At 42.5% G+C, this 13,882-nt stretch overlaps 1 protein-coding gene across 2 annotated transcripts in view; it reads left to right on the forward strand.

Moving 5' to 3' along the window:
* Positions 1-13,882, forward strand: part of taf3 (TAF3 RNA polymerase II, TATA box binding protein (TBP)-associated facto) — a 79,797-nt gene that overhangs the window by 62,236 nt on the left and 3,679 nt on the right. For both annotated transcript variants that reach the window (XM_053650795.1, XM_053650796.1), the window contains 2 exons: positions 1,132-2,780; positions 12,529-12,605. In XM_053650795.1, the coding sequence (XP_053506770.1) occupies positions 1,132-2,780; positions 12,529-12,605 (1,726 nt within the window). The remainder of the gene's footprint in view (positions 1-1,131; positions 2,781-12,528; positions 12,606-13,882) is intronic.

A 13,882-nucleotide genomic window follows, 5' to 3' on the forward strand; every position in this document is an offset into this window, starting at 1 on the left:
CATTTGCTCTGAGGAGGCGATGACAAATCCATATTCTTCCTTTAAATAAAAATTCTTATTACAGCGCAGCCGCTGCGGGTAATCACGGCAGCACAAAGCCAGCGGTGATTAACGATCGCAATTTATTGTGCGACGAGGCTCCGCGTGGAGAGCACGGGAGAAGCAAAGACATCATCTTTATCATAATTCATATCATAAATAACCACGCTCGGCCAATCACGGCACGGCTGACGCGTCGTTCCCAAATAACCTTTGATAACTATTACCATAGCAGAAGAAAAGCCCAAAGTCACAATGTTATCTCATCCCCATTCACCGCCTATAGAATACAACAGTATTACCATATAGATTACACTATTTATAATGGAGGATGTCAGAGGAGAACGACTGTCCTCCGCCGTGCTTCTGACACCCACGCTTTACCAGCAACGCAGTAGCCCAGGACTGGTGTGTGTGCATGTGTATGCCTAAGCTGGAGCACTGGGAAATATTAGAAAAGTTTGATTTGGCTGGAGATTACTCCTGCAGTAGCTGTGTGCGCGTGTGTGCTTGTTGTTCTGCTGTGAATGGTTTTGATCTGCTGCTCTGATAACTGGCCTCCGTTCTACCCAATGATACTCCAACTTAATACTGCTGCATCAGTGTTTCTTCCGTACACACCCTAAAGCACGTCATGATTGATGAGCCAAATTGTTGCTTGATCATCCAGTTGTAATAACTATGCTCACCACAGCACCACAGCAGTTGATGGTTTATTTGACTGGTGGATGGTCTCCCAACCCAGCAGTGACATGAACGTGTTTAAAAACCCAGGGACACTGCTGTTGCTGACGCACTCGTAGCAAGTGTAAGTGCTGTGCTGAGAATGAGCCGCCACCCAAATAGCATCTGGTTAGTGGTGGTCATGGTTTCTTCCACATTGATTAAATTGGGTAGAGCAGGGCTGTGCATTGCAACAGATGGGCTACAGTCAGTAAGTGTGCACCTGTGTTTCAGGTGTTACCTGAATGGTAAAATGGGCAGTGAATGAACTGGGTACAGGGTAGTTGTAATGAACTGGCCTGAATGTGTGTATAAAATCCAAGTTATGAAGGATATATTCTGAATGCGTTCTCTCTTTGTGTGTCTCAGATGAAGAGGAGGAGGAGCAGGTCCCTGCAGACATGGGCACGTCGGCCGAGGCCATGCAGGTGTCTCTTGGCGAGGAAGAGGAGGGTGAGGATGAAGAGAACGATGAGAACTGGCTTGGCCCACGTGTGTCAGATAGCCCCAGACCTGAAGGTCTTTTACCTGCTGCGAAGCGACCACGCCTGGGAACCAAACCAGGAAGCAGCCCCGAATGGAGCTTTGAGCCTCGCGAACCTCTTAGTTCACTCAACGCCCAGCACATGGCACGCTCCCCTTCCCCTTCACTGCCCCTCGAAATGGTTCGTCCCTCTGCGTTGACTCCAACTCCAGGACAAAAACCCAAAGTCTCCTCCCTTTCTCCTGCTCGCCAGAAGAATAAATCACCCAAAAGAGTGATTGGTGCCACCCCTTCTGCCATATCTGCCCGTCCTTCTTCAGTAACACCACCCAAAAGTGCGCAGAAGGCAGGGAAAAGGTCGCCTGGGAGACCCAGAAGCCCTCGTAGCCCTCGGCCAGGGCCCACGCAGTTAGGACGTGGATGGTTGATCCCTAACACAGATGAGGTTTCGCAGGACGGCGAGCTCAAAGACGAGGCCATTGAGGACTCCATTGCAGCGGTTATAGCCAGGGCGTGTGCAGGCGGAGTGGGTGTGGCTGACCCGTTCGCGTATGACTCAGACTCAGACAGCGAGGGGTTTCCAAAGAGCCCGCCCAAACATATGCCCAAACACACACTCCCCCAACCAAAACTCACACCTGTCCTTGGTGTAAAACACCCACCCTTGATGACGCCAACGTTGCTCTCAGCCGGCCCAAACCGCTGGACCATGGATGACTCCATAGATGAGGTCATCAGAAAGGCCAACCAGGGACAGGGTCTGCCTTGTCAATCACCACCAGAGCCCCCCTACTTCTCCACCCCGTCCGACTCTCCGCCCACCCCGCCACCTCCAGCTCTCAACCCCCCACAGGAGCGAAAAGATCCCGTGGCCTCGTCTCTCCTAAAGAAAAAACTCAAGAAAGATATCAAAACTAAGCTGAAAAAGAAGGACCGAGAGCGGCTAAAGGAGAAGGGAAAAGACAAAAGCAAGAATAAAGAGAAAAACAAGGAGAAGAAGAGAGAGAAGGATCGAGGCCAGGGGGAGGACGGAAAGACTCCTTGGACAGAGTTATCGCTCGGAACAGAGGAGAGGAGAGACGGTGCTGGAGGGAAGAAGGAGAAGGACAAGCACAAGGACAAGAAGAAAGATAAAGAGAAGAGCAAGAAGGACAAAGAGAAAAGAGACAAGGGCAAGGAGAGAGGTGGGAAGGAGGAGAAGAGGCTGTCGCTTGCAGCCAAGGAAAGCGCCTCTGCTTCACTACCTCTCTTTAGCCCTTCTTCCTGCCTGCGTGTCCCCTCGATGCTTCCCCCACTGCAACCCATCCTCCCTGAAACACTGTTCCACCCCAAAGAGACCAAGAGCAAGGAGAAGGACAAGAAGAAAGACAAAAAGGAGAAAAAGAAGAAGAAAGACAAGGAGAAGGAACGAGACAAGGACAGGGAGCGGGAGCGGCCCAGGGAGAAGGAGGAGAAGAAGAAGGAGAAAGAGAAAGAGAAGAAAGAAAAAGTCAAAGAAAAAGAGAAGCCCAAAGTGGAGAAGCCTGGTTTAATGGTAAGAACAAGATGGAAGCACATGAAGGCCTCAAACAGAGCAGGGCCTGAAGTTCACACTCAAAGCATTTGTTTAACATTGCATACACCACAAATAAACACACCCGCCTCCATTTTAACTGGTATTTCAATCCACACCAATTCCTGCGAATTGCAAACGCGAGCCTGTGGGTTCTGTTGCACTGTTTTCAGGCCATCTCTTTCTTCGTGCTTTGCAAATACAGTCAGCTCCAGAATTGTTGGCACCTTCTGTAAAGATGGGCTAAGAAGAGGTTATGAAACTGTCCTTGTGGGTAATTAGCGTAATCTCACACTGAAAATACGAGAGGCATATAACCTTGAATTGACAACAATATATTACAAAAATGTCACAATTATTGGCACCCCTGCCTTTGGTACTCACTTTGCCAGCATAATAGCACTGAATCTTCTCCTATACTGTTCTCTCTCTGGATCCTCCAGGATCCTTTGCCCTCCCTTGTGGACTCCTCGTCAGCTCACATCACAGGTTCCGAGTGGGGTTTAGATGGGGGACTGGGAAGACCATGTCAATCTTGATTCTGTGGTCATTTGGAAGTATGTTTTGGATCGCTGTCTTGCTGGACGATCCAACCACAACCCAGTTCTAGCTTCTTGGCAGTGGCAGCCAGGTTTTCATTTAAAGATTATTATTCCTGTATTCTACTCTTTAAAATCACTGTCATTGGTGATTTTAAAGGTTCATTTAAAGGTACATGATGACATGTAGCATGGCAGGCCCTTTGGAGGAAAATTAGACCCACATCATCACTATACTTAACAGTTGGGATTAGTATCTCTTCTCTAAAATGCTTTTTAAAAATAATCAATCCACGGTCTTGTCACGATTGTAGTTTCAGTGGATTGTGATGTGTCGTGTGATAACAATACACAGAATAAGCATGCATATGTTGCTTATTGTACTATTGTCACCTGTCACAATTCTAAAAGAAATTTAGTGTAATGACAGCTGGCCCCATGCTCAATTGACGTTGTTTGTATGTATGTATAGCGAGTATACATCATGACACCACAAATGATGTATACTCGTTCAGACGGCCCGTCGCCTACATGACGCGACCAATGTGAACTCTGGCTAGAGTAAAATGTTCACTCAAACTCCTAACTCCTACCCAAGTCTGATGCTTATACATGGAAAGATATCTATTCAAGATGGCGGCTCCGTGTATGTAATACTGTTATGAACCATGGATCGTGTTTATTGATACAGAATCCTCACAAACGGCTCATTGTGGATTGAGTACTCAGATGCTTTAAGCATGCATTTTGCACAGTATTGGTTTGGTGGCTAGAAGTTTCCTTCACTTGTTAGCTACATTAGCCTTGCTGCCTCAGTGCAAAACTAAAAGAAGCAAACTTCAGACACTGACCTTGGCTGATCAAATGCATTTGAGGTCAATGTGTACGTTTCATTTTTTTGGCTGAAGCATTCCTCCAACAGTCCTACTGACACACTCGAATCCTGCATGTCTGTGTGTACTTCAGTACTTTTTAGAGATCATAGCTAGATTGCTGAGGGACATTTACATTTTCCATCTTTTCTTTTCCATTTGTCTCCGAGATTCTGCGGCTCTCCACTCTTAGAACAAACACCCACACGCACAAAGCTGTCAATCTGTGTGCAAATCAAACAAGGGATAATACACCTCAGAACCTCTGTTTACCCAGTCTGCAGAGAGATAGAGTGAGTGTGTGTGTGTGTGTGTGTGTGTGTGTGTGTCCTTTTTAAGAGTCTACGATAGAGAAAAGAAAGATTGTACTAATTCCACTTGAGCGAACTCGTCCTCCAGTGTCTTTTCACAGTCCAGCGCAGCGATAACGCATGTACATCACATAAGATCTTTCAGGATTGATTTACACAGCTAAGTATAGAGTTCCATTTCTCTCGCCGTCTCTTTCTCCCTCAATAATTCACCCCTCTCTCTGACCCTTTCTTTCTCTCTCTGTCTTTTTTTTTCTTTCTTCCTCCCCTCGTCTCTCATGCCGCCACTGCTAGATGGGATACAGAAAGCGATTTCTCTCTCCACCCCCCTCCCCCCCTCCCCACATCTTTCTCTCTCCTCTGCTTAAATCTCTTGATCGCTTTAATTTTTTGCAAGGCTGCTTTGCTGGCGTCCAGAGGAAAAGCAAGAGTGGCAGGAAAGAGAAAGGCGAGTCAGAGCGGTGTTGAGTTAGGGTGGTTTATCAGTAGCCGCCCCGAAGGTATGTGCAGAAGGGACTTAAATCCGCAGAGATTAGCGAAAAAAATGCCGTCCATAGCAGTAAGGGGCTTACGCCACTGGTTGCATTAGTTCAGGTGAAAAGAATATTGCGTTTACATAAAAACTGGACAAATCCTGGCACAATGGCTCCGACTGGGGGCCACACAGGAGCCCGCTATCTTGGGACCTCCACCCTGTCGAGTCCAGATCACTAAACACACGCACACACATACATATATACAGAGGGTTGGAGGCAGTGAGGGTATGAGATCAGCACAGTGTTTCTACTGGATAGAGGAGATGAATGTTACTTGGAGACCTGTGTGAGATTGCCTTGTCTGTTTCAGCGTCCAGATCATTAACTTCAAGCCACAGTTGGGAATTTTTGACAAAGTGGCACTGAAAGATCACTAAAGTAAAATACTGTGAATAGGTTTCTGCTCTAAAATACATACATGTATTTTATTATTTCAATAAATACTATATGTAGAATGTAGTACAATATGCATTAATACTTATACCAATAACACTAGTACTACTAATGCATATACCAATAGTACTAATACTTTTCCCAATAATATGAATATTTATATAAGAAATAGCATTATCGGTATATGTAATAGAACTGTATTGTTGGTATGAGTGGTATTAGTGTTATTGGTATTAGAATTATTGGTATCAGTATTATTGGTATCAGTACTGTTGGTATTAGTACAATTGGTATTAGTATTAATTGGTATCAGTACTATTGGTATCAGTGTTATTGGTATTAGTATTGCTGGTATATGTAGTATTAGTGTTATTGGTATAAGTAGTATTAATATTATTGGCATATGTAATATTAGTGTTATGGGTATAAGTATTGTTAGTAATAGTAGTGTTACGGATATACAGTGCCCTCCACTAATATTGGCACCTTTGGTAAATATGAGCAAAGAAGGCTGTGAAAATTTGTCTTTATTGTTTAACCTTTTGATCTGTTGTTTAAAAAAATTCACAAAAATACTCTGCTCTTATGGATATCAAACAATTGCAAACACAACACAGGTTTATCCAAAAAAAAAATGATTTGTTAACTATAGGTGTGCAACATTTATTGGCATCCCTATGAATTCATATGAGGAAAAATATATTTGAAATATATTCCCATTTATATTTTCCTTTTTTGATTTTTTTAGTACACTTGGGTGACGAGGAAGAGGAAATTGTTCAGTCATGACTTCCTGTTTCACAGGAGTATAAATATGAGGTAACACATAGGCCAAATTCCTTTAGTCATTTATATCAATAGGTAAGAACAAGGAATATAGCTGTGATGTGTGGCAAAAGGTTGTTGAGCTTCACTAAATGGGAAGTGGCTATACGAAAATAGCACAAGCATCGGAAATGCCCATTTCCACCATCAGGGCAATAATTAAGTTCCAGTCAACTGGAAATGTTATGAATCAACCTGGAATTGGACGTGTGTCTATATTGTCTCAACACACTGTGAAGAGGTTGGTTCAAGTGGCCAAAAAAATCTCCAAGGATCACAGCTGGAGAACTGCAGAAGTTAGTTGTGTTTTGGGGTAAGAAAATCTCCAAAATTACAATCCGAAGTCACCTACATCACCACAAGTTGTTTGGAAGGGTTTCAAGAAAAAAGTCTCTACTCTCATCCAAAAACACACTCAAGCATCTTCAGTTTGCCAGACACTACTGGAACTTCAAATGGGATTGGGTTCTATGGTCAGATGAAACCAAAGTAGAGCTTTTTTTTGGTAATAAACACCAGAGGTGGTTTTGGTGCATACAGAGAGGTACCCACATGGAAAAGTACCTCATGCCCACGGTTAAATATGGTGGAGGATCTTTAATGTTTTGCGGCTGTTTTACTGCCAGAGGACCTGAACATTTTGTCAGGATACATGACATCATGGACTATTAAATATCAACAGATATTAAATGAAAACCTTACTGCCTCTGCCAGAAAGCTCAAAATCTTCCAGAAGGACAATGATCCAAACCATACACAAAAATGGTTTACTGACCACAAAATCAAGGTCCTGCCATGGCCATCCCAGTCCCCTGACTTGAAACCCATAGTAAACCTGTGGGGTGAACTGAAGAGGAGAGTCCACCAGTGTGGCCCTCGAAATTTGAAGGATCTGGAGAGATTCTGTATGGAGGAACGGTCTCAGATCCTTCGCCATGTATTCTCCAACCTCATCAGGCATTATAGGAGAAGACTCTGAGCTGTTATCGTGGCAAAGGGAGGTAGCACAAAGTATTGACTAAAAGGGTGCCAATAATTGTTGCACACCTATACTTAAAGTTTTGTTGTTTTTTTTTTTAACCTGTGTTTTGTTTGGTTAAATGATGACAAATTTTCACAGCCTTCTTTGCTCATATTTACCAGTGGTGCCAATATTAGTGGAGGGCACTGTATGTATTGTTAGTAATATTAGTATTTAGATTATACTGTAAATTATTGAAGTTATATCTACATCTCCTTCTATTGTAGAAACTCACACAAACCATCCTGCCGTGTGATGTGACATCTGACTGAAAAATGTTTTAAAATATTAATCCCTACATTGCTACCTCAGAGCAGCTGTATAAAATTTCCTTATCTGTTTCGGCATCTAAATAATTAACTTTAGCCACAGTTGGGCATTTCACTACAAAGTGGCACTGAGCTCTCTGAGACGCTCATACATGACATCTGACTAGGACTTGCGTCTACACACACATCTCTGCTGCATCTTTACCAAACTGCATCATTCTTTATATCCATTACTGTCATAGCACTTTAAAGTGCCTGGGAACCTAAATATCTGATTGCTTTCTAATTCGATTGGGATTAGGTTTCATGAGCCACAGTATGCAAGAATGAAATATGAAAAAATGTTGGTTGTTTAATGTCTACATGTGCTTTGCTACTAAAAGAAAACACCCCCTGTTTAGTGTGAAGTGGACAATTCAGAGCTTGAGTAAGATTTGTGTAAGCTTTACCTTCACTAATCACAAGGCAAGGCTAATGTCTCTTGTCCTTCCTATATCACTTTTATGGAACCTAGCGAGCGTAACCTATGGTGAACAAATGTTGTTTTTCCTTGCTTTCAGCCTCGTTTTCATAGTGTATGTTCCCTGACACTGCCTGAAGCTGTTAGCCTTTCTCTGAACATTCAATAGAAAAATATTAATGGATCTGATTTTAGCAATTTGGGAATCATAAATTTTGGGAATTGCTCCAAAGGATAATGGAAATCCAAGAGCCTGGAGCATTTTTGTGGAGAACATTTTCTAAATTCTGCCGGACTTTTGATCTCAGGTTTCAGCGCTTGCACCTGAAAACTGTCTGTTCATTGCCTCATCTTTATTCTACTCGAACACTCTTTCATGGAAGCTAAATGGAGGTGGTGTTAAATTATGTTGTATTATATCTCATTATTCTCCTGTAAAACATTTTAACGAGTTTTTATTTCTCTTTATCGGCTCCTGAGAGTGACTCGGGTCATCGGGTCATGGCGTACGTACGTTTAATAGCCGATTAATCCGTTTGTGCACGCCCGTTCCTTTTAAAACACCCCAGGTGTGTACGTATTGAACGCAAGTGCGAGCATTTGAAGCGCTGGACTCATCGTGATACAGGGCAGGTTAAGTAGGACGGAGCACTTTTGGGGAGAAAGACATTGCGAGCCACTTAAAGACTAATTAACATAACAGATAGCACTATCTGAACCTGCCATTGAGGATGACCCTGAATGTGTGTCCTTAAACACACTCTCTCGCACGCACACACACACACACACACACACACACACCTTATCGTGTAGGGACAGGGCCTCAACTCCTCCTCCTTTGGGAGGCCAAAACACGTGTGTGTAAGTAGGATGGAAGTGTGTATGTGAAGAAAGCCTGGTCCCTACGGCCCCTTCCAGAGAGGCATGAATGTGTTCGAGTCAAAGTGAGTGCAGACAGACGTAATCTCCAATTCATCTATGTCCGCTTCCTAATTTCTTTAAAAACTTCTTTTTCCCTTGATGATGCATAGCTGCTAGCATAGATATAAATATTAAAAGCTGAAACCGGTGACAAAGGAACGAACTACTAAAACCCACAATGTCCCCCATAGTCTTGGGTTAATTTTTTTTTTATATATATATATATTTTTAAGTCTTATTGTTAGAGAGATATGGCAGAATTACACTACACTTCATTAGGAGTGCCTGTATCTCAGTGACTTTGACTGTTGTTGGTGGCTGAAGGCTGGTTTGAGTATTTCAGAATTGCTGCACTCCTTTCACACACAACATAAAGTCTCTTTACAGAGTTTATAGGTGCATCTCAAAAAATTAGGATATCGTGGAAAAGTTCATTTTTCACCGTCATTTAATTCAAAAAGTGGAACTTTTATATATTCTAGTTTCATTACACATAAAGTGAAATATTTCAAGCCTTTTTTTTGTTTTAATCTCGATGATCATGGCTCACAGCTCATGGAAATAAAAAATCCAGTATCTCATCATTTTTTTTTTTTATTCTAATATTTTAACAGAAATGTCGACCTTCTGAAAAGTATGTTAATTTATGCAATCAATACTTGGTTGGTCGGGGCTTTAATCCTTTTGCATGAATTACTGCATGAACGCGGTGTGGCGTGGAGGCCATCAGCCTGTGGTACTGCTGAGGTGTTCTGGAAGCCCAGGTTGCTTTGATAGCGGCCTTCAGCTCGTCTGTATTGTTGGGTCTGGTGTCTCTCATAGATTCTCTATGGGGTTCAGGTCAGGCGAGTTGGCTGGCCAATCAAGCACGGTAATGCCATGGTGCGCAAACCAGTTACTAGTAGTTTTGGCACTGTGGACAGGTGCAGAGTCCTGCTGGAAAAGGAAATCAGCATCTCCATAAAGCTCGTCAACAGATGGAATCATGAAGTTCTCTAAAATCTCCTGGTAGATTCTGCATTGACTCTCGACTTGAGAAAACACAGTGGACCAACACCAGCAGATGACATGGCACCCCAAATCATCACTGACTGTGGAAACTTCACACTGGACTTCAAGCAACGTGGATTCTGTTCCTCTCCACTCTTCCTCCAGACTCTGAGACCTCGATTTCCAAATGAAATACAACATTTACTTTCATCTTCCCCGTGACTGTGGTTGTGTGTACTGAACCAGACTGAGAGATTAAAGCCTCAGGAAACCTTTGCAGGGGTTTGGAGTTAATTATCTGATTAGAGCTCTTCTCAGGTCGACATTTCGGTATTATAAATTCTTATAAATCCCTTAGCTTGTAAGCCATAACCATCAAGATTAAACCAAAAAAAAAAAAAAAAGGCCTGGAATATTTCACTTTGTGTAATGAATGTAGAATATACAAAAGTTCCACTTTTTAAATTAAATGACGGAATGAAAATGAACTTTTCCACGATATTCAAATATTTTGAGCTGCACCTGTCTATAAAATGGTACAAAAAAACATCTAGTGAGCAGCAGTTCTGCAGAGGAGAATGAGCAGGCCGTTTCGAGCGAACATGAAGACTCCAGTAACTAAAATAACCACTCTTTACAACCGTGGTGAGCAGAAAAGCATCTCAGACAGCACAACACATCAAAAGCCTTGAGGCGGATGGACCAGAGTAGCAGAAACCACACACAATCAGCTCTTAATCACATTGGGGTTTTTTTAAATGCATTTATGCCTCTTTAACATAGTTATGCTTAATCCCAGATGGAATTTTCTTTTTTTTTTTTTGCTTCATTTTATATACTGATACGTAATATTTTAAAATGACAGTAAGGGACATTTAGTTTCAACATTAAGTGACCTTCAGAAGTACTTTTGTTAGACTTCTGTTAATAAACCCAGATTTAAGGAAGTGTTTTGAACATCTCTATGCAGACTTTCAATTTGCAGCTGATATTAAAAATGTAAATGGCATTTGAGCAGTGAGATGAGTTCTGGCAGTAGTAACGTGTATATCTATGAGTACAAGCGCACTGATATCTTTAGTGTGTCCTTTTGAGGCCCCAGTTAACTTAAGAAGCGCACCAATCAAACGGAGTACAAACTGTGGATAAATCATTTATAGTAGTTTAGAGTTGCAGCCCTCGCGTAGCCCGAGCCCAGCGTGTCCTCTGTGTATGGAGATTATCCGGGATGCTGGTTATTTTCCACATGATCAAGTGAAAAAGATATGTGATGGTGAGGTTATAAAGGGACTTACCATCCAGGAGAGAGAAAGAAGAAAAGATCAAAACCTCACTCGCCTTTGTGCTTAGCCTGTCGTATCTTTTTTTTTTTTTTTTTTTTTTTTTTTTTTTTTTTTTTTTGGGGAAGCCCGCATTTGTTAGCGCACACTAGCACAGCGTCGGACGGCCTTCCTGAGAACCTGCCAAACATTCTCCCACTTCTGCTGATCCTCACTTTCTCCTGAAGGAAGGATGAGAGAGATGGATAAAGGTGGGATACAGATGAAGGGAGAGGAGGAGTAGAAGGCTTTTTGTCATAAATGCACAGCATAACAATAAAAACAAAACCGTTAAACCTGAGAAATTATGTGTTTCTGCACTAAATGATTAGTGCAACAGCAGGGGTTCTCTCTTTCACACACACACACACACATACACACACACGGAGCTCCTCGCTTGTAGTAAACCCTGCTGAGTCCTAGCTTGTTCCAGCTTTCAGTATTCTCTGTCTCTACTTGTCTTCATCTTCCTAGAGCTCGACTCGCAATCTCTTTGTTCGGCTTGTCTTGAACTCATAAAATAAATTCACCTGTTCCATATTCTGTATAATTTGACATCTAGGGCACTACATAGTTCTACAATGCCACTATGTTATAGGGGAAGTAGTGAGGCTGTGTAGTGACTAGGAAGTGATATGGAATTCAGCAGAGCTGTGTGTTGATGGGGCTTGAATAAAAATAATAATAATAATAATAATAATAATAATAATTTCTGAATACAATTCCTACAAAAGATCAGATCCTTGGAATGTAGGATCGAAATGTCGTATATAAGAGATCAGAAAACATTACAGTGGGGGGGAAAAAAACAATAATTAGGCTTATTAATGTTCAGATGCATTTAAGTACTAAATATGAATTTATTTAGATTTAAATGTATTAAAGAAATGTGATGATATTGTGTGTGTGTGTGTGTGTCAGTGGAGGAAGAGAACTGAGGATCTTACCATATAGATTTATAAGATGATGTTCTATTAAATAATACAATGTTCTCTCTCTCTCTCTCTCCCCCCCCCCCTTATCTCTTGCCTCCTCTTGCTTTTTCTCTCCTTCTCACCGTCTCGCTGTTTTTTGTTTGATCATTCTCTCTATTTCTCCCTCCCTCTACTTTTATCTCTCTCTTGTTTTCTTTTTCTCTCCCTGTTTCTCTTTTGATCATTCTCTCTCTTTCTTTCTACCCCTATCTCTCCCTTTCTCTCTCCCTCCCTTTATCTCTCTCACATTTGTTCTCTCTCTCTCTCTCTCTCTCTCTCTCTCTCTCTCTCTCTGCTCAGGTTGAAGCCCCCGTGGTTCCTCAGTCTCCCGTCATACCCAGACTAAAGCTGAAAGTTGGAGCCGGACAGGACAAAATGTAAGACGCGCACACACATACACGGCTCTCCCTGTGTGGTCAGAGACTGCGTGTCTGCATGCAGGTGTGTGTTTCAGCCTGTGGGTCATGTGACCAGTCCCAGACGGCCCACGGTTTTTGTGTGAGACGCGCACACACACACACCTCCTGCCGCACACTGCTATCAATAGTCCCAGTGTTCACACCACTTAACCCCCCACTCTTTTAACATACACATAAGCAGGCTACAGGTAAGGTGTGTGTGTGTGTGTGTGTGCGCGCGTGTTTGTGTGTGAACATGTTGACGTGGTTTGAGTGTGTTTAGACTTTGCTTTAGTCTTCCTCCCTCATCCTCACTGTTCCACCACCATGCAAGGCAGGAAACATTAACGTATGTCCGTGTGTGTGTGACGACAGGAAGGCCTTTATTCTGCAAGTGTGTGTGATCGTGTATTATGTCTTTGTCGTTTTGCTTTATTGTGCTCCTCCCTTGCACCTGTACTCTGGTCTCTGAACATAATCAACTGGCCTTTCTCTTTCTCTCTCTCTCTCTCTCTCTCTCTCTCTCTCTCTCTATCACACACGCATGCACTTTGATAGTGACTGTTACATACGAACAAAGCCCTCAACATTGCTTATGTTTTGGGGATGTGTGTGTGTGCAGGGTGGTGGGTGGGGGGCTGGGCGCAGTATTTGAATGTTCATATGAACTTCATGTTTAAGGTCCCAAGTTCTGTTCTATTAAAAGGCACATTATCTAAGCGTTTGGGTAAATGGCACATCATTTGAAATGCAGCGAATTCATTTCCAACAGACATCATTAGAAACATGAAATGCATTCACTGAGGCTCAGTCATAAACAGTGTTCTATTGGGCGTATAGTGCGCTAAGTGCTAATATGTTATGCCCTGTATAGTAATCAAATACACTCAATGTATGGAATGAAATTTGTGCCGAAAGTAACTTTTCAAGAAACAAACAAAAATATACAATGAGTTAGAACAGCACCACTCTGAAACTGAAAATGTAACATGTGCTGCAAATCAACAGCATTCGTGTGTTTCCTAAGCTTCGTCTTCGCTAATCGTGGTTCATGAAGGTGTTGCCAGGGTTTTCGTTGGTATTTGGGTCTGATACGACTGATGCGTCGTCGTCCTGCTCCTTCTCAGCTGAACACTCGAGCTGTCGAGCCGAATCTCACTAGCCATTGAGAGTAATTCTGTGTTAAGCCCCGCCCACGCATGAGATCTGTGCCAGGACGGCGAATGTAAACGAAAAGTTTGAAAGCATAGAGGAAA

Source organism: Ictalurus furcatus, chromosome 19, assembly GCF_023375685.1.
Source record: "Ictalurus furcatus strain D&B chromosome 19, Billie_1.0, whole genome shotgun sequence".
Lineage (NCBI taxonomy): Eukaryota > Metazoa > Chordata > Actinopteri > Siluriformes > Ictaluridae > Ictalurus > Ictalurus furcatus.